General features: G+C 42.8%; 1 protein-coding gene across 1 annotated transcript in view; it reads left to right on the plus strand.

Annotated features, from left to right (window-relative positions):
- Positions 1-21538, plus strand: part of rmdn2 (regulator of microtubule dynamics 2) — an 81099-nt gene that overhangs the window by 38459 nt on the left and 21102 nt on the right. Inside the window, 3 exon segments of the mRNA XM_078399975.1 lie at positions 3239-3341; positions 6239-6299; positions 21258-21333. Of these exon segments, the coding sequence (XP_078256101.1) occupies positions 3239-3341; positions 6239-6299; positions 21258-21333 (240 nt within the window).

Genomic DNA, 21538 nt, shown 5'->3' on the forward strand with positions numbered 1-21538 from the left:
CTCGGTTCTTTTCCTATTTTCTTTTTACCTCACTCACATGCCTGATGCATAGCAAAGACAAAAATTAATTATTTTCATCTGAAGAATTACAAGCATGTAGGCCGTAAATGAATGAAGCCACTAAATAAAACGAATAAGCTGCCCTTAATTGAAAGATACCTGGAACATTAAATTTCCAAATTGTTGTTTATGTGGGTACACTTTGTGATCTGTGTGTTCTTCTGTCGTTGGGCTCAGTACCAGTTGAGTGTTTTTAAACTTTGAAGTAGTTGATTCTTGTTTAGAGTAATGGGAACTTTTGATGATTAAATATGGCCATTGGCACAGTAGTTTCTAAAAATAGAAAGTGACAATAATCAAAATAATTGGAGATAAGGAATGGTACTGGTATAAATTTTTGGCAATGGTCGAGCCATTTTTCCAGTGGTGAGTTTTGGGACAACGAGGTTATGGAATGATGTTTGGTCACAGAGCAGAACACTGAGTAGTTTAACCAGAGCTTAAAATGTTAATTATGAGGTCTGATTGTATGTCTGATTAACTTTTCCTAAAGTTTTATGATGTTAAGGGGATGATCCAAACATGTAGTACATGCTCCTGTTTGTGGTTTGTTTTTTTCCTTTTTGTAAAATGGTGCCAAAATTGTGGCGACTGTGCATTTGTGGTTGTGCAAAAGAATTTCACTGTGCTGTGCAAACGTGACAATAGAGAACCATCGAACTGTTTGTGATATGCCATGGGTCCATTGCTTTCAACTACAGTTTTGTGTCTAGTCCCCATAATCCTTGATTTGCCTGTCGTCTAAAAATCCTTCTGAGCCCTGAATACACTTAATGATTTTGGTTATTTTTCAGACTTGAATTTTCTGCTTGTCTTAAATCGGCAACTTTTTATCGTGTGATTATGCCACCTAGTTCTAAAATCCCCCACCAGGGGAAATATCCTCCCAGCAAATGCCCTGAGATGCATCTTATAGAAACATAGAAAATAGGTGCAGGAGTAGGCCATTCGGCCCTTCGAGCCTGCACCGCCATTCAATATGATCATGGCTGTATCTGCCTTCTCTCCATACCCCCTGATCCCTTTAGCCACAAGGGCCACATCTAGCTCCCTCTTAAATATAGCCAATGAACTGGCCTCAACTACCTTCCGTGGCAGAGAATTCCACAGTTTCACCACTCTCTGTGTGAAAAAAAACTTTCTCATCTCGGTCCTAAAAGACTTCCCCCTTATCCTTAAACTGTGACCCAATAGCACAAAACCCTCATTCTTCTCAACTGCCCCTATTTACTCAGTCTTTCATTGTCAAATAAGCCCTTCGTCCTAGGAATCAATAGAATGGCCTCTTTCAAAGTAACCATAACCATCCTTAAAGAGTGTAAGAAAATAACTGCAGATGCTGGTACAAATCGAAGGTATTTATTTCACAAAATGCTGGAGTAACTCAGCAGGTCGGGCAGCATCTCAGGAGGTACGTCACCCATTCCTTTTCTCCTGAGATGCTGCCTGACCTGCTGAGTTACTCCAGCATGTTGTGAAATAAATCCATCCTTAAAGATATCATTCCGAGTGTTTAGCCTCACAAAGACCTTTGGAGTTATGGCAAAACTGCCCTTTTTTTCATATCGTTTGTGTTTTGGTCAAAGCCAACATTCTGTTTGCTTGCCTTATTACATGCTGTCTCTACATGCTAGCTTTGTATTTTTAACACAAGGTCTCCCAGATTTCCTGCAATGCCAACATTCATTGTTGGCAATTTCCAATAAAAAATGATGTGCATTTAACGGGCACTGCTCACTTTGTGAATCCCTGACCCATTGTTCCATCTCCACCTGCCGCTCCCCTTTCCATGGCACTTTCCAGTGCACCAAAGGAAATGCAACACTTATCTATCTATTCTACCCTCCCTCCATCCAGGTACCCAAACAATTAAAGATACAAAATGCTGGAGTAACTCAGCGGGACAGGCAGCATCTCTGGAGAGAAGGAATGGGTGACGTACCGGGTCGACACCCTTCTTCTTTTTCAATGGGTGATGTTTCAGGTCGAGACCCTTCTTCTTTTTGAAACGTCACCCATTCCTTCTCTTCGGAGATGCTGCCTGTCCCGCTGAGTTACTCCAGCATTTTGTGTCTTATCTTCGGTTTAAACCAGCATCTGCAGTTCCTTCCTACCCAAACAATTACTGCAGGTGAGGCAGCAATCCATCTGCCCTCCTTCCAATGTTGTGTGCTGCATTCAGCGTTCACAATGTGGCCTCCTTGGAAAAAGTGTGACTGTATACCCGATGCTCTCATAATTTAAAACTCCCAACTTTCAGCCTCATTCACTACAAGGAAAACAGTCCCAGGTCACCCAATCTCTTCTTAAACTCCAGTCCACTCTTATTTGCCATGTCTCCATTCAAATTTCCATCTGATCCATACCCTGCCGTATTTAGTGCTGATATCTTTAAGGATGGATGTGCTTGCTTTGAAATAGGTCATATTATATTGATTATATGAATATGATCATATTCATGGGGGACCCCATGTAAGGTTTTTAATTTATGAGGGCGTCTGGTATATACTCACACCTTTTATATTAATTCCTGGGATGAAAGGCTTACTTGACAATGTAACGGTAGTCCTGTTCATCTTTTCCACACCTCTTGCTGAATAACATCCTCCTCCTTATCATTTGATCCGTCTTAAACATATATCCACGTGTGTTTCCACTTTCAGGGAGCTATAGATCTGTTTCTCAAGAGTCCGTGCATCAATGCTTCAAAGGGTCTTGGCATTTACTGTATACTTCTTGCATTTGACTTCCCAGAACGCAGTTCTCGAGATTTAACTATCTGCCAATTATCCGTTCAAATTTCCACCTGATCCATACCCTGCTTGACCATTTGACAACTTTCCTCACTGTCCACAACTCTAACGATTTTCAGATTTGTCATCTGTAAACTTACTAATCAGTCCACTTGTATTTTCATTCGAATCATTGATATATAGTATAAACGGTCTCCAGCACCTCATCGTTTATAACCCAACCCATATCTGTCTACATCCTCTCTTATCTTATTTTTGTTCCCTCCCCCTTTGCAGTTTTAAACTCTATTTAATCCCTAACTTTTCCAAGTTCTGAAGTTAGGTCATCAGTCAGAAACATTCTAGTATCTTTCTCCATCAATGTTGTTGAGCATTTCCTGCATTTTGGGCTTTTATTTATGATTAAATATTATTTGTTTTTCAAGTTCTGCGACAAGGTGGAATTTCTGTGGCGATTAGCGAGGGCATATAGTGATATGCATGATATTACTCCGGATTTGGAAGATAAAAAAAACTATGCTATGAATGGTAAGGCATGCAAATAAACACGTTTCTTTGTGCTCTTTAATTTGAATAGATGTAGCTTGGTGATTCTGCATCAGTCGGTTTGTTGGCTTGTTTATATCTATATACAAAAACTCTTGTTTGTTTCTTGAAATCAGTGTTATATTTTTAAAGTTATTCACATTTTAAAGTTTAAAACTATCTCCTGGGGGGGAGGGGAGGGGGGAGGAGGGAGGGGGGAGGAGGGAGGGGGGAGGAGGGAGAGGGGAGGAGCGAGGGAGGGGGAGGGGAGGTGGAGAGGGGAGGGGGAGGGGGAGGGGGGGAGGAGGGTGCACCAATGCAGAAGAGGTTTAGGCCCACTTGGTCTAGTTCTTTTTAAAAGGTTTGAACAAATAAGTGTCTGAGCTTGAATGGCGTCCCCTCACCTTTTAAGATCAAGTTTCTTTGGAAACTGTTCAAATCAAAATGGTACTTTTCCAAATATAACCTTGCTAGCAGCTATCCACCCTAACTATCCCAAGCAAGGTTCCCGTTGTTTGCCTGTGTCTTCTGGAGGATACAGTAAGAAATGTTTTGTTTGATAATAGACAAGGAAAAGACTTGCATATAAAAAATGTTATAGTTCTTTGAAATAGTTCTGAAATGTTGTCCACATTTTCTTCTTTAACTCAGTGAATTTAGCAATACAAGCTTTGTGATAGGTGGCGTTGGACAAAGCGAAAGTATTCTCCTAAGATAGACCCAAAATGTTGGAGTAACTCAGCGGGATGGGCAACATCTCTGGATAGAAGGAATGGGTGACGTTTCAGGTAGAGACCCTTCTTCAGATGGAGAGTCAGGGGAGGGGGAGACAGAGAGTAAGGTGTGAAAACGAGACATCAAAGGTAACAAAGTTGAAGGAAAGTGTAGAATAGAGCATTGTTAGCTAGGAGAAGGTGACAACGAAGCGCATAAAGATAAAATTTAATCAGGACTAAGTCAGAGAGAGAGAGAGAGAGAGAGAGAGAGAGTATATATGGAGGAGCAAAACGATCGCTGAGCCTGCGCTTGGTCGCGCCGATATATAGGAGTCCACACCTGGAAAGGCGGATACAGTAGTTGAGGTTGGAGGAGGTGCAAGTGAACCTCTCTGCCTGTCAGTTCAATACAATCCATTAGTCTTTGTTAGATTTCTTTCAACAGGATCTTAAAGTCATTGAATGGCACGCATTAGTCCACTTCTCACCATGCGTTGGAAAGTTAATACAGCAAGGAGTTGGTTTGAAGATCTACAAAGGATTGCCCCTTGAAGGACAAAGTAGTCCTTTGCGCTGATTATGATGATGAATTGACTTCCTACATAGTTTGAATGGGCAGACCGTCTCCACTCATGAGTGGGTTGCAATAATCAATGTCCAACACTCCTGCTGGCCTTTGGGTGGTCCTGCATCAACGTCTGAATACATAAAAAAATAATTAGCTGCAGGAGTAGACCACTTCTCTGTTGTTTAATATCGCAGCTGTAACCTTGACTCTGATTGCTGTCTACATCTGGTAACCTTTTAACCCTTTGCTCATCAAGAACCAAGCTACACTGCATTAAAAATACTCCTTGACTCTGCTTCTATTTCCCTTTGATAAAGAGAGATTTAAAGACGAATGGCCAAATGAAAGAAAAAAGCTCTGCTTTGCCCCTATCTTGCATTGGCCAGTACTTAAGTTTATAATTCATAATTCTGAACTCTCACACAGGAAGAAATATTCTCATTACATTCACCCTGTCAGTTTTCCTGAGGATCTTCTATGTTTCCTCGCACTGTAGTGAATTTAAGCCTAACCTGTTCAACCTTTCATAGTGGCTTTGCCACTTACTCCACCCATTTTCAAGCAATCCCTCTCACCTGTATCCACCTATCACTTGACAGGCTTTGGCCCGCCCATCTTTTCTTTTCCAGCTTTTTCCCCCCACCCCACTACAATCAGTTTGAAGAAGGGTCTCGGCCAAAAATGTTGTCTGTCTATTCCCTCCACAGATGCTGCCTGACTAACTGAGTCACTCCAGCGCTATGTTTCCTCACACTCCAGTGAATTTAAACCTAGCCTGTTCAACCTTTCATCATAGGGCAACACGCCCATTGCAGATGTAGGTCTACTCAACTGTCTTTGACCAGCTTCCAATGTATTAATAGTCTTCCTTAATGGACATGAGTTGCACAACTGGTAGAGCTGTTGCCTTAACACTCCAGCAACCAGGGTAACTTCTGACTTTCGCTGTGGAATTGGCGCGTTATCACTGTGACTGCATGAGTCAATGCTCCAGTTTCCTCCTCGTTTCTAAAATGTATGGGTTGGTAGCTGAATTGGCCATTGTAAATTGCCTCTAATGTGTAGATGAGTGATAGAATCGATGTCAGAGTTGATGGGATTGTGAAAAAATGAAAAGATTAGGTATGGGTTTATGTTTAAAAAAATGGCCGTTCGATGGACATTGTGGGCTAAGTGGGTCGTGGCTTGTTCCTCTATTCTATTGCTCTATGAATCTTTGCCTTTAAATGAGGAGATCAATACTGCACACAGTGCTCCAGAGATGGTTTTGCTAAAGCCTCATATAATGATGTAAAATCCCTGTACTTTTAGATTTAATTCCCCTCATTACACACAATAACATTCTGTCATCTTTCTAAATACTTGCTGAACCTGCGTACTAGTTTTTTGCAAGTCATGCAAGACGCAGGCTTGTTAATTGTACATTGAGCAAAATATCACACTTGTGCCCGAGTTGAAAGTCCTCCTGTGTCACTGTTTGAAATATATTTGTGAAATTACTAAATCCATAGTGTGTGCTGACTTGTTTTTATTTGTGTTAGCATAAATCTAAAATGCTACAACGTTGCTCAATTCTATATATAGTGTAATTAATGTTTTTATAATATCCTTTTCAGGTAAAGAGTTTGCATTGGATGCAGTTAATCGAGGCCCTGATAGTGCTGATAGCCACATGTGGTAAGTCTGACCAACGTCGTAGGAATTATTGGATGAGATTGATAGTCACACAGTAATTAATGTTAAAGCCACATTTTGAGTGCTGTGCACTTGTGGTTGCTCTGCTTTGGGAAGGGTGACAAAAAACTCCCAAGAATGAAGGTTTTAATATTGGGAGAGGCTGCAACGGCGATGCCTCTTTTCACTGGAGCGTCGAGGCTGAGGATTGACCTTGTTTTACAAAATTATCAGGGGCGCAGATGTGGTGAACAGTCACAACCTTTTCCCCAGGTTTAAGAATCTAAAACGTGAGGGCACAGGTTTCTGGTGAGAGGGGAAAGATAATAAAAATAATAATACATTTTATTTGTCATATGTAGGTTGGCACGGGGTCAACGGTACAATGAAATGTATTTGACAAGACAACGGGTCACCTCAGCAGTAATATTCCAAGAATAAATAAGATTAAAAATAATAAATAAGATTTAAAGGGGATCTGAGGGGCAGTTTCTTCAAACAGAGTGGTGAGTGTGTGGAACGAACTGCCTGAGGAAGTGGCAGAGATGGGTATAATTATGATATTTAAAAGACATTTGGGCAAGTACATGGATAGGAAAGGTTTGAAGGGATATGGGCCAGGCGCAGGCAAATGACATTGACACACGCATTTTGATTGAAGATAAAAACTATTATCTAAACAGGGAGTGATTGCAAACGAACGGTTCACAGGGCATTAGGAGTTCTCGTGCATGAATCACAAATAAAGCCAGGATGGTCCAACAAGATGTTCACAAGGCAAATAGCATAAGGTCATAAGTAATAGGAGCAGAATTAGGCCATTCGGCCCATAAAGTCTACTCCGCCATTCAATCATGGCTGATCTATCTCTCCATTCTCCTGCCATCTCCCTTGTTGGCCTTTATTACAAAGGGTTTGGAGTTTAAGAATGGTGAGTTTTATTAGAGTTGCCCTGGGGGTTGGTGAGGCAGACCTGAATATTGTGTGCGATTGGTGACGGCTAGATTATTGGGTGGATTTAAAGTGGAGAAAGATAAAAATTTGAAGGAGAATTACAGGGAACTGGCGCAGAAATGGAATTGAGACTCGGTTAGATCAACCATGATTATGTTCAATGGTGGGGCAAGTATAGGACCTGGTGACCGATTCCTGCTCCTACTAATTTGTAAATAGACACAAGATGCTAGAGTAACTCCATATATATCCAAGTCAGAATGGTGTGAGAGTTGGAAGGAAACCTGCAGGTAATGATTTTTCCCATTCATCTGCTGACCTTTTCCATCTTGGTGGGAAGAGTTAGAGATTTAGGAAGTACTGTTGGAGCAACTTGGATGAGAATCTGAGTGCAAGGAATGGGTGACGTTTTGGGTCGAGACCCTTCTTCAGAAGAATGAACATAATGAACAGAACGTACAGCTCGAATATCAAGAATAAACAGTCTGAAGAAGGGTCTCGACCCGAAACGTCACCCATTCCTTCTCTCCCAAGATGCTGCCTGACCCGCTGAGTTACTCCAGCATTTTGTGTCTCCCTTCATTGAATTGTGTGCTCCTGTTCCTATTTCTTATCCTCATGTATTATGATTTTTTTAAGTTGGACAGGAAAACAGAGGACATAACACTCGAAACAATTGTTTTATCTTATTATTTGTACCCATCACTAAACAAAATAGAACAACAGAATGCATTATGCATTACTGTTCCTTTGTCGGTTTTATTTTCCTAGAAAATATCAGGAAACTTCCCCCTCACTGAGCCAATATGTAAAGGTTTTATGTGTGGGAAGGAACCGCAGATGCTGGTTTAAACTGAAGATAGACACACAAAGCTGGAGTAACTCAGCGGGACAGGCAGCATCTCTGGAGAAAAGGAATGGGTGACATTTCGGGTCGCGACCCTTCTTCAGACCGTTTATTCTTGATATTCGAGTTGTATGTTCTGTTCATTATGTTCATTCTTGCAGTTTGTAGGATTTCATGGAACCTAATGGTTTTAAGTCTTTTCGTCATCAGGGGGCACAGATTCCTGTGACGGTGACTTTATTCCATGAAGTTATGTCTCTACTGCTGAGGAATTATTAACATGTTGGAGTCGAATGAGGAAAATTGGATATTATATTTCTTTGTTTATATAACTGTGTTTGTTCATAGTTAAGATTTCTTATTAAAAGCTCCTTTCATGGCCACTCGTGATACACCCTCTTATCTGGAAATTTTGCACATAAGGAAAAAGTGACTACTCGCCCTTCCTTTATGGGAAAAACGTATTTAAACTGTTATCTTTCTTCAGCAAAGTTGAAATATTGAAATGAGATTTTGAGGAAAACCTTTATCTATGCACGGTTACTGACCATGTGGTCATTCTTCTGACCGTGTGGTCATAATTTTGGCAAACATTTCTTCTATCGAACGTATCCAAAGACAGGCAGCTCGTTTTGTTTCAATAGATAATAGGTACAGGAGTAGGCCATTCGGCCCTTCGAGCCAGCACCGCCATTCAATGTGATCATTCTCAATCAGTACCCCGTTCCTGCCTTCTCCTCATACCCCCTGACTCCGCTATCCTTAAGAGCTCTATCTAGCTCTCTCTTGAATGCATTCAGAGAATTGGCCTCCACTGCCTTCTGAGGCAGAGAATTCCACAGATTCACAACTCTCTGACTGAAAAAGGTTTTCCTCATCTTCGTTCTAAATGGCCTACCCCTTATTCTTAAACTGTACAAATACCTATGAGAGAGAAGCGAATGTTACCGAACTTCTAAACTCATTGGGGTGGAACACTCTCCAAGACAGACGTAAAGCCCAGCGTTTGACCTGTTTTTACAAAATAGACATAGATGACCACATCTACACCAAACCCAAACCTATCAGGAGAGGACGAGGGCGTTCGATTCAATTTGAGATACAGCTACCAAGACAGATGTGTGTAGCAATTCATTCTTCCCTCGCACAATTGAAGCATGGAATAGTCTTCACCCTACTATAGTAACTCAACCAGACGCAACTACATTTAAGGCAGCTCTTCTTCTCCAAGAAGTCCATACTCCGCCACCTCCAGTTTGAATTCCATTTGGAATGTTTTGGAGGACCAAGAGCCAAGATTCAAGAGCAGAACAGTGATGTTGACTTTTTGGATGGTGGTCTTTCTATTTGTAATGCAGGTCTCTCACTACGCTAGAAACCCTATGCTCATTTGTGACTTCTGAGGATTATCTCTGTGATGTTACCCGAGTAGTCCTGTTTCTCCGCATCATATAAACATGACGGTTAATGGGTTGTGTGTAAGAAGGAACTGCAGATGCTGGTTTAAACCGAAGATAGACACAAAAAGCTGCAGTAACTCAGTGGGACAGGCAGCATCTCTGGAGTGAAGGAATAGGTGATGTTTCGGGTCGAGACCTTTCTACAGTTAACTGGCCACTGAGAATAACCCTTAGTGTAGATGGTTGGTGGGACAATAATGGGGTGTTAGTGGACACGTGAGGGAGATAAGGTTACAGGAAAATTAATGCAGCAATAGGTTGGAAGGCATTGTTCTGCGAGCTGGCCGACACTTCCAGAGGCCAAATAGTATCCTGTCCCATTAGAAACGATGGAAAATGTGCAACATTGGGTCACCAATGTTTCAGGTTATCTTACTCACAAGTTATGAGAATAAATTTATCATAACAAAAGTCTGTGCAAACTCCTGAGTTTATATATTTTGCATCCCTGCGGTTTACAAGTTTTGAAACCAACAATATTGAGTTTAAAATGAACAAAATTCAGTAAAACACTCCAAATGAGCACTGCCATAACAACTGCGTGCTAAGATATGAAAATATTTTAAATTGGCAATTAGCACAGACAAAAACAACACATTTCCATTTTTTGCTTGGGTCGCTTATAACCCTAAGATATAACTTGAATTCACCAATTTCAAGCAATACCCCCTTCCACCCACTTTCTCTTCCTCGTGTGCTCCTACCCCACCCCACAGTGGTGCATTTGTCCGAGCATCTGTCTGCTCCCAGTCACTTCTCTTTTATCCTTCTCTCCCCTTCCACTTATATACCTTCAAATTCCACTCCTCTGCTTTTCTGATATATTTTTTTTGTCTCCTTTTCACCTCTAGGCTTTGTCACCCATTTTCACCCTTACTCCACCCATTTTCAAGCATACCCTCTCACCTGTATCCACCTATCACTTGACAGGCTTTGGCCCGCCCATCTTTTCTTTTCCAGCCTTTTCCCCCACTCCACTACAATCAGTTTGAAGAAGGGTCTCGGCCAAAAATGTTGCCTGTCTTCCCTCCACAGATGCTGCCTGACTGAGTCACTCCGAAGGTATTTATTCACAAAATGCTGGAGTAACTCAGCAGGTCAGGCAGCATCATATATCATATATATATACATCTCGGGAGAGAAGGAATGGGTGACGTTTCGGGTCGAGTCACTGAGTCACTCCAGTGCTTTTTGCTTTGCTTAAGAATCCAGTATTTGCAGTTGCTTGTGTCTACATTTTTCCAATTGTGTTTCAGATTTTATCTTGCTCATCATTATATCTTGATTGTCTATTGTGTATTTCATTGATGATGTAAAGTTGGTTTAAAATAGGCAGCCTTGTTGATGTATATAGATATCAAACTTTGGGCAGTTAACGTTGAATTAACAAGCTATTGTACAACTCATCTGTGTAGGAAGGAACTGCAGATGCTGGTTTAAACCGAGGATAGACCACAAAATGTTGGATTAACTCTGGCAGCATCTGTGGAGAGAAGGAATGGGTGACGCTTCGGGTTGAGATCCTTCTTCAGTCTGGTTACTCCTGCTGAGTTACTCTAACACTTTGTGTCTATTATACATCTCCCCTGGTTGTCTTCATCAATAACATTCAAGGTGCCTATGTTTCGGCATAGTGGCATACTATTTCACACCGAGTTTAACTGGCCCCAGGCATATTTAACAATTTTAAATTGAAATGTTTTTTTTAATTTTGCATTTATAAACTCCAAAGTACTCTGAACATTTCAATTTGCACAGCAGTCGTGATCGACCTTGAGTAATAAATCGAGCACCACATGACCTAATTTGTGCTAAGCTGTTCTGTCAGCTTTTTCTGCTGTTGGCTTTGGGTACAGATTTATCTTGTTCCTACATGCAATGTGTACTCAAGGTCTGCTACAGCGATGAGTAACTTCCAGAAAAAGTAAAACATGAAATTAAATTTATTGCTAATGTGTTTTTGAGAACATTGTATACTAATGACAGAAAGCTTCAGTTCATAATCCAGATAAAAGTATTTTTACACCTGAGTTTTTTTTACATTTCCTTACAATTTCCTTACAATTGTCTACATTTCCTTACATTATCAATTTCATTGATAATGTAAGGAAATGTAAACAATTGTAAGGAAATTGTAAGGAAATGTAAAAAAAACTCAGGTGTAAAAATACTTTTATCTGGATTATGAACTGAAGCTTTCTGTGATTAGTACACATTTCATTGATAATGTAAAGTTGGTTTAAAATAGGCAGCTTTGTTGATGTATATAGATAACAAACTTTGGGCAGTTAACGTTGAATTAACAAGCCATTATACATCTCATCTGTAGGAAGGAACTGCAGATGCTGGTTTAAACCGAAGATAGAAACAAAGTGCTGGAATAACTCAGGCAGCATCTGTGGAGAGAAGGAATGGGTGATGTTTCGGGTTGAGATCCTTCTTTGGTCTGGTTACTCCTGCTGAGTTACTCTAGCAATTTGTGTCTATTATACATCTCACCTGGTTGTCTTCATCAATAACACTCAAGGTGCCTATGTTTCGGCATAATGGCATACTATTTCACACCGAGTTTAACTGGCCCCAGGCATATTTTACAATTTTTAATTGAAATGGGTTTTTTTTATTTTGCAATTTATTTTGTCCGTGCCATGCATCTGAAAATCTTCTTTCCTTTGTGGGCTGTGACTACACAAAGAAATAAACAGTCCTGCAATCAATTCCACCTTGAACTGCGCCTTGCCAGAAATTCAACTGGGCTGTTCCAACAGTTAATCTCAGAGTTGATGGTGTGATTTCCATTTGATTTGCACTCAGGATGATGATCATTGGAATGGTGCCAAGGAAGTTATTGCATCATGTACTCACTGCACAACAAGTTTTAATAAAGCTAGTTCAGGCTCAGACCTTCTCTCCCGGCAGAAGTTTTAATTCACAAAATGTGGGGACAGATTCATTGGTAATTTAAAAAAACCATCACTAATATTCTACGGGAATGCATAAATCAAGCATGATGCACTACCTTTATCACTATACATTCCTTGTTTTAGTGTGACTAAGAAATGGTGGCCTTGAGTCAGGATTTACGTTGAATCATTTTGCCATTAGTTAATTAAATCTTGCAACCAATATGAAACATGAAGGGCAAATGATAACCAGAGATGGAGTGAAGCACAACAGGAATTGCCTTGTTGAAAACCTGTTGGGGAAACTCAGCGGGTCAGGCAGCATCTATGGAGGGAAATGGACAGATGGCCGGGATCCTTTGGACTGATGAAGCAGAGGAGAGATGGCTGGTGGAAAGATGCAAGGGGGAGGGGTGGAATTGGTGCTGGAAAGTGATTCGGGTGAATGGTTGATTGGTAGAAGAGTCTGTGGGGGAGAGATAGTTATCAAGACTGGAGGTAATAAATGGGGAAGACAAAGCATGGTTTGGGAACAGCTCCACACAAGACCGCCAGAAATTGCAGAGAGTTGTGGACGTAGCCCAGACCATCACTCAGACCAACTTCCCTTCCGGTGACTCCATTTACACCTAACACTGCCTCAGCAAAGCCACCAGCATAATCAAGGACCAGTCTCACTCCCTCTTCTGCCCTCTCCCATCACGCAAGAGGTACAGAAGTTTGAAAACGCATATCTCCAAATTCAAGGACAGTTTTTCCCCAGCTTTAATCAGGCAACTGAACAGTCTTCTCACCAACTGGAGAGGGGTCCTGACTTCCCATCTACCTCATTGGAGACCGTCAAACTATCTTTAATCGGACTTCACTGGACTTTATCTTGCACTGAATGTTATACCCTTTATCCTGTATCTGTACATTGTAAAATACAGTATTTTCACTGACGAGGTAACACGCAACCAAAAGCCTTTCACTGTGCCTTGGTACACGTGACAATAAACTAAACTCAACTAAAAGGTTTCATCAAATTAAGAAAGGAAGATAAACACAAAAAGCTGGAGTAACTCAGCAGGACAGGCAGCATCTCTGGAGAAGGAATGGATAACGTTTCGGGTCGAGACCCTTCTTCAGAAGGTGGAGAGTGAAATGTAGAACCAGAGGAAAGGATGATGGTGAAAATAGATGGGGCATCTGGAATAGGAGGACTAAGTGGCTGGATGGAGGCTAGTAACCCAAAGCATGTGAGATCTCAGAAAAATACCAAAGAAATTCAAATTCATGTAAATATGAAATTCTATCTACTGCAAGAATACAATGGATTGTAGGATTGTTAAGGTGCAGAAGGTCATTGGGGCCTGTTAATTACATGCCACTAGGAGCAGTAACTGCTATCATATGTGTTTTGAATTGTGCTACCAAGCCATGATGTTCTACAGTGCATCTGTAGCAGTTTGTTGGAGGATTTGGTGATATGCCAAATCTCTTTAATTTTTTATAGTGAGTACATTCTAGGAAGTTTAAAGGTATTAAAATTCTGAGAAGTACAGTTTTATATTCCCATTTTTGAGAAAACGATATGTGTTACAGTCTTAGGGTGGCACGGTGGCGCAGCGGTAGAGTTGCCGCCTTACAGCGAATGCAGCTCCGGAGACTCGGATTCCATCCCGACTTCGGGCGCCGTCTGTACGGAGTTTGTACGTTCTCCCCGTGACCTGCGTGGGTTTTCTCCAAGATCTTCGGTTTCCTTCCACACTCCGAAGACGTGCAGGTTTGTAGGCTAATTGGCTTGGTAAATGTAAAAATTGTCCCTAGTGGGTGTAGGATAGTGTTAATGTGCGGGAATCGCTGGGCGGCGCGGACCCGGTGGGCCGGAGGGCCTGTTACCGCGCTGTATCTCTAAATCTAAAATCTAAAAGGTTTGGCTGACCTATTTTTTTGTGGTAAGAATGGGGTTCAAGCCTCAGTGGAGATTTTGGTTGCACAATCAGTGTTTTTGCTTGCATGTCTCAGCAAAGAAAGCTGCACAGTTGCGAGTGCTCTCTTTCAAAAGAGTCAGGATGCTGTAAAATAACTGGGCCATTATTCACCAACTGTTGGATAGCAAGTAGTATGATTGGTCTTCTATCTCAATTTCAGCATGCACATTTTGCTGCAATATATGCTCTTAGAGCCATAGTGATACAGTGTGGGAACAGGCCCTTCGGCCCAACTTGCCCACACCAACAAGCATGTCCCATCTACACTTAGACCCACCTGTCTGCGTTTGGCCCATATCCCTCTAAACCCATCCTATCCATGTACCTGTCCAAATGTTTTTTATACTGTTGTTTGAGAAACTAAATGTTTCTTGTAACAACTGTTGTCACACTTCCACAATATTAACTAATTTCTCATGACTTGGGGTATTAAAATGCTATGAATTTTTGGATCTTTATGAATCCTATACAAAAACTATCAATTTGAAATTTGGCTTCAATTTGCTGTTATGAACCACAGTTTAGACATGTTAATCGAGATATAAATGGATATTGATACAGACGTCTGCAAGCAGGCCAAGTACAAGCTGAGAAGAGGAATCAGCTGCCAAGGAAAGGTACTCTGAGCAGTTGAGGAGCAAGTTCTCAGCTAGTGACTCCTCTTCAGTTTGGAAGGGCTTGCAAGAAATCACCAGCTACAAGAGGAAAACCTTGGACAATCGTCAGCTGACCAACAACCTGAACAAGTTTTACTGCAGGTTCGATAGACAGAAACCCAATCCTGGGATCCCCCCCCCCCCCATCATCACTTCACACGTACTCACAGACTGACTCAAGTTTGCAAAGATTGGACCTTTCCCCACCCACTCCTCCCCAAACAGCAATTCACACCTACTCACAGACTGACTCAAGTTTGCAAAGACTGGCCCCTTCCTCCCCCACCCCACCCCACCCCTCTGCAATCACCAATTTACACATCCTCACAGACTGACTCCAGTTTAACAATAGAAATTGCAGAGGTGGAGAGGCTATTCGGGAAACAGAAAAGCCGGAAATCTCCAGGACTGGACAATGTTTCCCCCTCTACCCTCAAGCTCTGTGCCGAACAACTGGCACCGATCTACACAGACATTTTCAACTAGTCCCTGCAAACCTGCACTGTTCCTGCCTGCTTCAAGGTCTCCACTATTGTCCCTCTACCCAAAAAGACAAGGATTACTAATGACTACAGACCTGTCGCACTGACCTCTGTAGTCATGAAGACCTTTGAAAGACTTGTGCTAGCCCAGCTGAAAAACTTCACAAACCCCCTGCTGAACCCCCTGCAGTTTGCATATAGGGCCAATAGATCGGTGGATGACGCAGTCAACCTAGGCCTGCACTTCATCCTCCAGCACCTAGACCACAAGGGGACCTATGCCAGGATTCTGTTTGTGGACTTTAGCTCTGCATTTAACACCATTGTGCCAGAGCTACTACACTACAAACTCTCCCAGTTGACTGTGCCTGAACCCATCTGTCAGTGGATCATCAACTTCCTGACGGACAGGAAGCAGCAAGTGTGGCTGGGAAAGCACAACTCGGACCCGCAGTATCATCACTGAATGAGCTCAATCCTTTTATAACTACTTGGAATAGGCAAGTCAGAATCTATCTAGGTGTGCCCCCATTCCCCGCTGGCTCAGCCCCATACACCTCGGCAGCAGAAGTCGGATCTACTGTCACGAGGGTCAACTCTCGGAAAGCAGCTGGCTTATAACAGGAAAAAATAGGTATCGGAAAGGTTTGGAGGGATGGGGCCAAACGTGGCCAGGTGGATTTGGTGTAGATGCCCATTTTAGTTGGCATGGACACGTTCGCTCAAAGGGCCTGTTCCCATGCAGTATGACAACGAAGACTTGGAGAAACGTGTGTGTCTGTCTATAGCTGCTCTCTTGACAAAAAGACATTTAGAAGAAACCTAATACACATACAAATTTTAAGGAGCTTGAGTAGGGTTGATGTTGAAAAATGATTTATGTTTTGTGCAGGATCCATTGTCACTTTTGAACCAGGCCATCACCTCAGTCAGGTGCTGATCTTTCTCACCAAAATATGATGTTAATCTGCATAATTCTTTCCCAGTGCCATTTAAAGGTATTTTTATGCACATGAAGGTTAGTTGCAGGTTTAGCATTTCTGGCTACTATGGCGGTTTTGAGAGGGAATTTTTTTCTGAGCTCTAACATATAAAAGTTTACAAACCTACAGCGCTACAAACCAACAAAGGGACCACATCACCCCGATTCTGGCCTCTCTCCACTGGCTCCCATTACGGTACAGAATCAACTTCAAGCTCCTCCTCTTCACATACAAAGCCCTAAACGGGCTTGCCCCCCCCTACATCAAAAATCTTCTAACCCACCACTCTATCTCCAGGTCCCTCAGGTCGGCCGACTTGGGGCTACTCACTATCCCGCGGTCTAGGCTTAAGCTCAGGGGTGACCGCGCTTTTGCGGTTGCAGCTCCTAGACTGTGGAACAGCATCCCTCTCCCCATCAGAACTGCCCCCTCCATCCACTCCTTTAAGTCCAGGCTCAAAACCTATTTCTACTCCCTAGCATTTGAGGCCCTCTGAGGGGGCGCTGTGAACTGTTTATGTATGTGCTGTTATGTTTGTGTGCCATTGTGTGTTTGTTCTTAGTACCTGAACTGATGTACAGCACTTTGGTCAACGTGGGTTGTGTTTAAATGTGTTATACAAATAAAATTGACTTGACTACTGACTCCCACAGCCCAGTGACCAACATCTACTATAAACCTACTGACTCCCACAGCCCAGTGACCAACACACACACTACCACAAACCTACTGACTCCCACAGCCTAGTGGCCAACATCTTCTACAAACCTACTGACTCCCACAGCCTAGTGACCAACATCTACTACAAACCTACTGACTCCCACAGTCCAGTTCTCCCACTAGTCTTCCTGTCTCCCACTACATCCTATCTTTGTCCCGCCCCCTCCCCTGACATCAGTCTGAAGAAGGGTCTCGACCCGAAATGGCACCCATTCCTTCTCTCCTGAGATGCTGCCTGACCCGCTGAGTTACTCCAGGATTTTGTGATACCTTCGATTTGAACCAGCATCTGCAGTTATTTTCCTATATAAAAGTTTAAGTAGACTACTTATTTTTTGCTGCTACCGCTGTTATTGCTCATTTTTTTGGGGTGGGGAGTTGATTGCCTGAAGAGGGAGGAGGAACATGTTCAAAGATTCATTATTTAGCTCTTCGTTATGTCATTGAGGAGCAATGACTTCCCTTTAACAAGTATACTAATAAAAGGTTACGCCCACTGTTCCAGCCACAAAACAGGTTTGCAGCAGCATTGCCTACAGTTATCAAAATCATCCTGACAGTTGACATTTACGACAGGCTCCTTTCCAGATTACTTTCCAGAATGCAAACTGAAATACTACTATCTTCCCTTGGAAGTTTTTTTTAAAAAAGGCTTATTTACAAATAAGTGCCGTCATATATTGTCTGTGCCTAAATGCCCCCAAGAAGCTGTTAACAAGCAACAGACTTAAATTACTACAGCAGTCCCAGTGAAGATAATTTCAAAGTGCTGTGGAGTAATAAGTGTCTGGATTTGGAACTAGTGACAATGAAGGAATAGGGCGGTACGGTGGCGCAGCAGTAGAGTTGCTGCCTTACAGTGAATGCAGCGCCGGAGACCCTGGGTTTCATCCCGACTATGGGTGCTGTCTGTACGGAGTTTGTACGTTATCCCCGTGACCTGCGTGGGTTTTCTCCGAGATCTTCGGTTTCCTCCCACACTCCAAAGATGTAGGTTAATTGTCTGGGCAAATGTAAAAAAAAAATTAAAAATTGTCCCTAGTGTGTGTAGGATAGTGTTAGTGTGTGGGGATCGCTGGGCGGCGCGGACCCGGTGGGCCGAAGGGCCTGTTTCCGCGCTGCATCTCTAAAAAAAAAGGGGGAAAAAGCAAAATTTGTCCAAGGTGAAATGATTGTGCCTGCTTTTCCATGATCGTAAACGTTAACGGTTTGGAAAGTGCTGGTGAAGTAAACTGTGATCAGGCAACTGAACCATCCCACCACAACCAGAGAGCAGTGCTGAACTACCATCTACCTCTTTGGTGACCCTCGGACTATCCTTGATCGGACTTTACTGGCTTTACCTTGCACTGAACGTTATTCCCTTATCATGTATCTGTACACTGTAAATGGCTCAATTGTAATCATGCTGACTGGATAGCACGCAACAAAAGCTTTTCACTGTTCACTTCACACATGACAATATGCTAAACTTGATCAGTTAACTAAATTGCCTTTTTAGACAGTCTACTCTGCAGACACAATGCAGTGATGGTGGATGTGATGCCAAACAAATGTGCAGCCTTGTCCTGAATGACAAGACCAATTTAAGTGGTGTAGGAAGGAACTGCAGACGCTGGTTTAAACCGAAAATAGACACAAAATGGGTTTTGGGTCGAGATCCTTCTTCAAACTGAAGAAGGGTCTCGATCCGAAACGTCACCCATTCCTTCTATCTAGACATGTTGCCTGTCCCGCTGAGTTACTCCAGCATTTTGTGCCTACCTCCAATTTAAGTGTTGTTGGATCTCAGCATCCAGACAAGTAAAGAATACAAGAGTATTGCCAGTATGCTCTTTGGTAGTGTGTAAGAAGGGAAGGAGAGGGAAGCGAGCGTCCGGACCGGTTAGCGGGCGGTGGCCGAGTCGGCCATGGAGTGGGCACTGCCATCTTACCGCGGGCCACCGGCAGCCGCCGCGTTGCCACGGCTGCCACCCCTCGTACAACGCGGGCGGCCAGGGCCAGGATGACCCTACCTCCTGGAGGCAGCTCGGCCGGGTTGGATCACCCATTCTTTCTCTCCTGGGATGCTGCCCGACCTGCTGAGTTACCCCAGCATTTTGTGTCTACCTTCTGGCCAGTTGTTACATTAACAGGAGCCACAATCTGCTTTGGGAACTCTGGCGGGACAAACAACATTTGTGGATGGAAAGGAATGGTGGATGTTTCAAGTCGAAACTCTGCATTGACAGATTGTTTCAGCATCTGCAATCTCACTGTGATGGATGTTTCTTTTTGTTTGATTGTGTGTGTTATTGCTTATTTTTATTGGTCTTATGTTGGGACTGTGGGTAATCTTTCATTTCACTGCACATTTATGTGTATGTGACAAATAAACGTGACTTGACTTGTGCCTTTGGAACTGGAATGGCTATTTATCTAAATTATTAATGTAGGTGTCGAATCCTGAGTGATAACATGCCTAGTCAAAAACTAAATGCTGTTCTTTCGACTTAGTTGGAAAATCAGAATATAAATGGAGCGGAGAGTTAAAATGACAGGCAACTAGATTACTCGGGTAAACCGGATGGAAATATTCTGGTTAGCGGTCATCCAATCTATGTTTTGTTGCAGAGATTGTATTGTGAGCACTGAATATAATGCAGTAAAATAGAAGTACAAATGAATTGGTGTTGCTTGGAAAGATTGATTTGGTTCCTGGGTTGCAGAAAGAGAGACGAAAAGGGGCAGGTGTTGCATTTTCTGCAGTTTAGTTTAATTTAAAGATACAGCGCCGAAATAGGCCCTTCGACCCACCGACTCCGCACCTACCAGCAATCCACACACATTAACACAAGCCTACACACATTAAGGACAGTTTACACCAAAGATACTAGAGGAACAAGATAGGCCCTAAAAACTGTAGTATGTCATGGCGCCATTTTAGTAGGCAGAAACCTGCAGAAACATTTAAAAAGAAAAATAACAAAAATCTGTGAATTGATAGATGAGATATATTCTACATTTTTATGGTATCATCACACATACTGTTCCCCAAAAACACTGATTACACTGCGAGAGGCAGAGCGAACGGCGGGTTTTGCTTGCTAAAATGGCTCCTTTGCGTACTACACTTCAGTATAGGCGATTTCAATGGAGTGGTCCATCTTATTCCTCTAGTATCTTTGGCTCACACTTACACCAAGTATTCAAACCCAAGCCAATTAACCTACGTCTTTGGAGTGTGGGAGGAAACCGAAGAGCTCGGAGAAAACCCACGCAGGTCACGGGGAGAACGTACAAACTCCGTACAGACATCACCCGTAGTGGGGATGGAACCCCGGGTCTCCGGCGCTGCATTCACTATAAGGCAGCAACTCTACCGCTGCGCCACCGTGACCGCCCCGTTACTTGGGAAGATCCTAGCAGTGAGGGAACAGGAATGCTGAAAAGGAGAGGGGAGGAACTGTCTGCTGTAAATAGTGTACACCAGACCAAGTTGGGCCCAAACCTCTCCTGCATTGGTGCAGCAACCTCTCCTCCTCCTCCCTTCCCCTCCCCCCCCCCACTCCATCCCACTCAACCCCCCCCTTCTCCTCCCCCCTCCCTCCTCCACCCCCCTTCCTCCCTCCCTAGGAGATAGATTTAAACTTTATGTGAATAACTTTTAAAATATAACACCGATTTCCATTAGCACCAAAGGGACGATGGTGAGTAAGGTGGGCCTAAAATTATCGCGCTATCGTGTACCGTTTTGGCTGTAGTTTAGGAACAAACAAACATACGAGAGTTTTAGTATACAGATAGATGCTGTTTTATGTAAGCCGGGCGGGGTGAAGCCTCTCCAGGCATTCTGATAATTAAAATTTTGTTTGGCATTTGTATTAGTTTATGTGCCCGTGATCATATTCTCCCATTTTCTGTTCAATATTCTTTTAGTTAGACTGTTGAAATATTGACACCATTGCCCTTCATTGAATCATTGGGATTTCTAATGTTTGCAGGCTTGCCATTATTTGTGGCCATCTTTCAGGGTATGGAAGTGTACAGACCAAAATCAAGGACGGCTTTCTGTTCAAGGTGAGTTAGGCAGTTGTGCCAATTGGGAATATGTTTTATGTAAAACTAGTTTCCACTGGGTCTCCCCCTTTCCCCTCTAGCCAGGCGACCCTAAACTACTCCCCACATCGGTCCTCATGCCCCCCTCTGCCCTGTTAACCCTCCATCCCCTCACCATACATCCCCTCTGCCTGCCCCCCTGCCTTCATCTGACCCCAACCCCCAC

This window comes from Rhinoraja longicauda, chromosome 5 (assembly GCF_053455715.1).
Source record: "Rhinoraja longicauda isolate Sanriku21f chromosome 5, sRhiLon1.1, whole genome shotgun sequence".
NCBI lineage: Eukaryota > Metazoa > Chordata > Chondrichthyes > Rajiformes > Arhynchobatidae > Rhinoraja > Rhinoraja longicauda.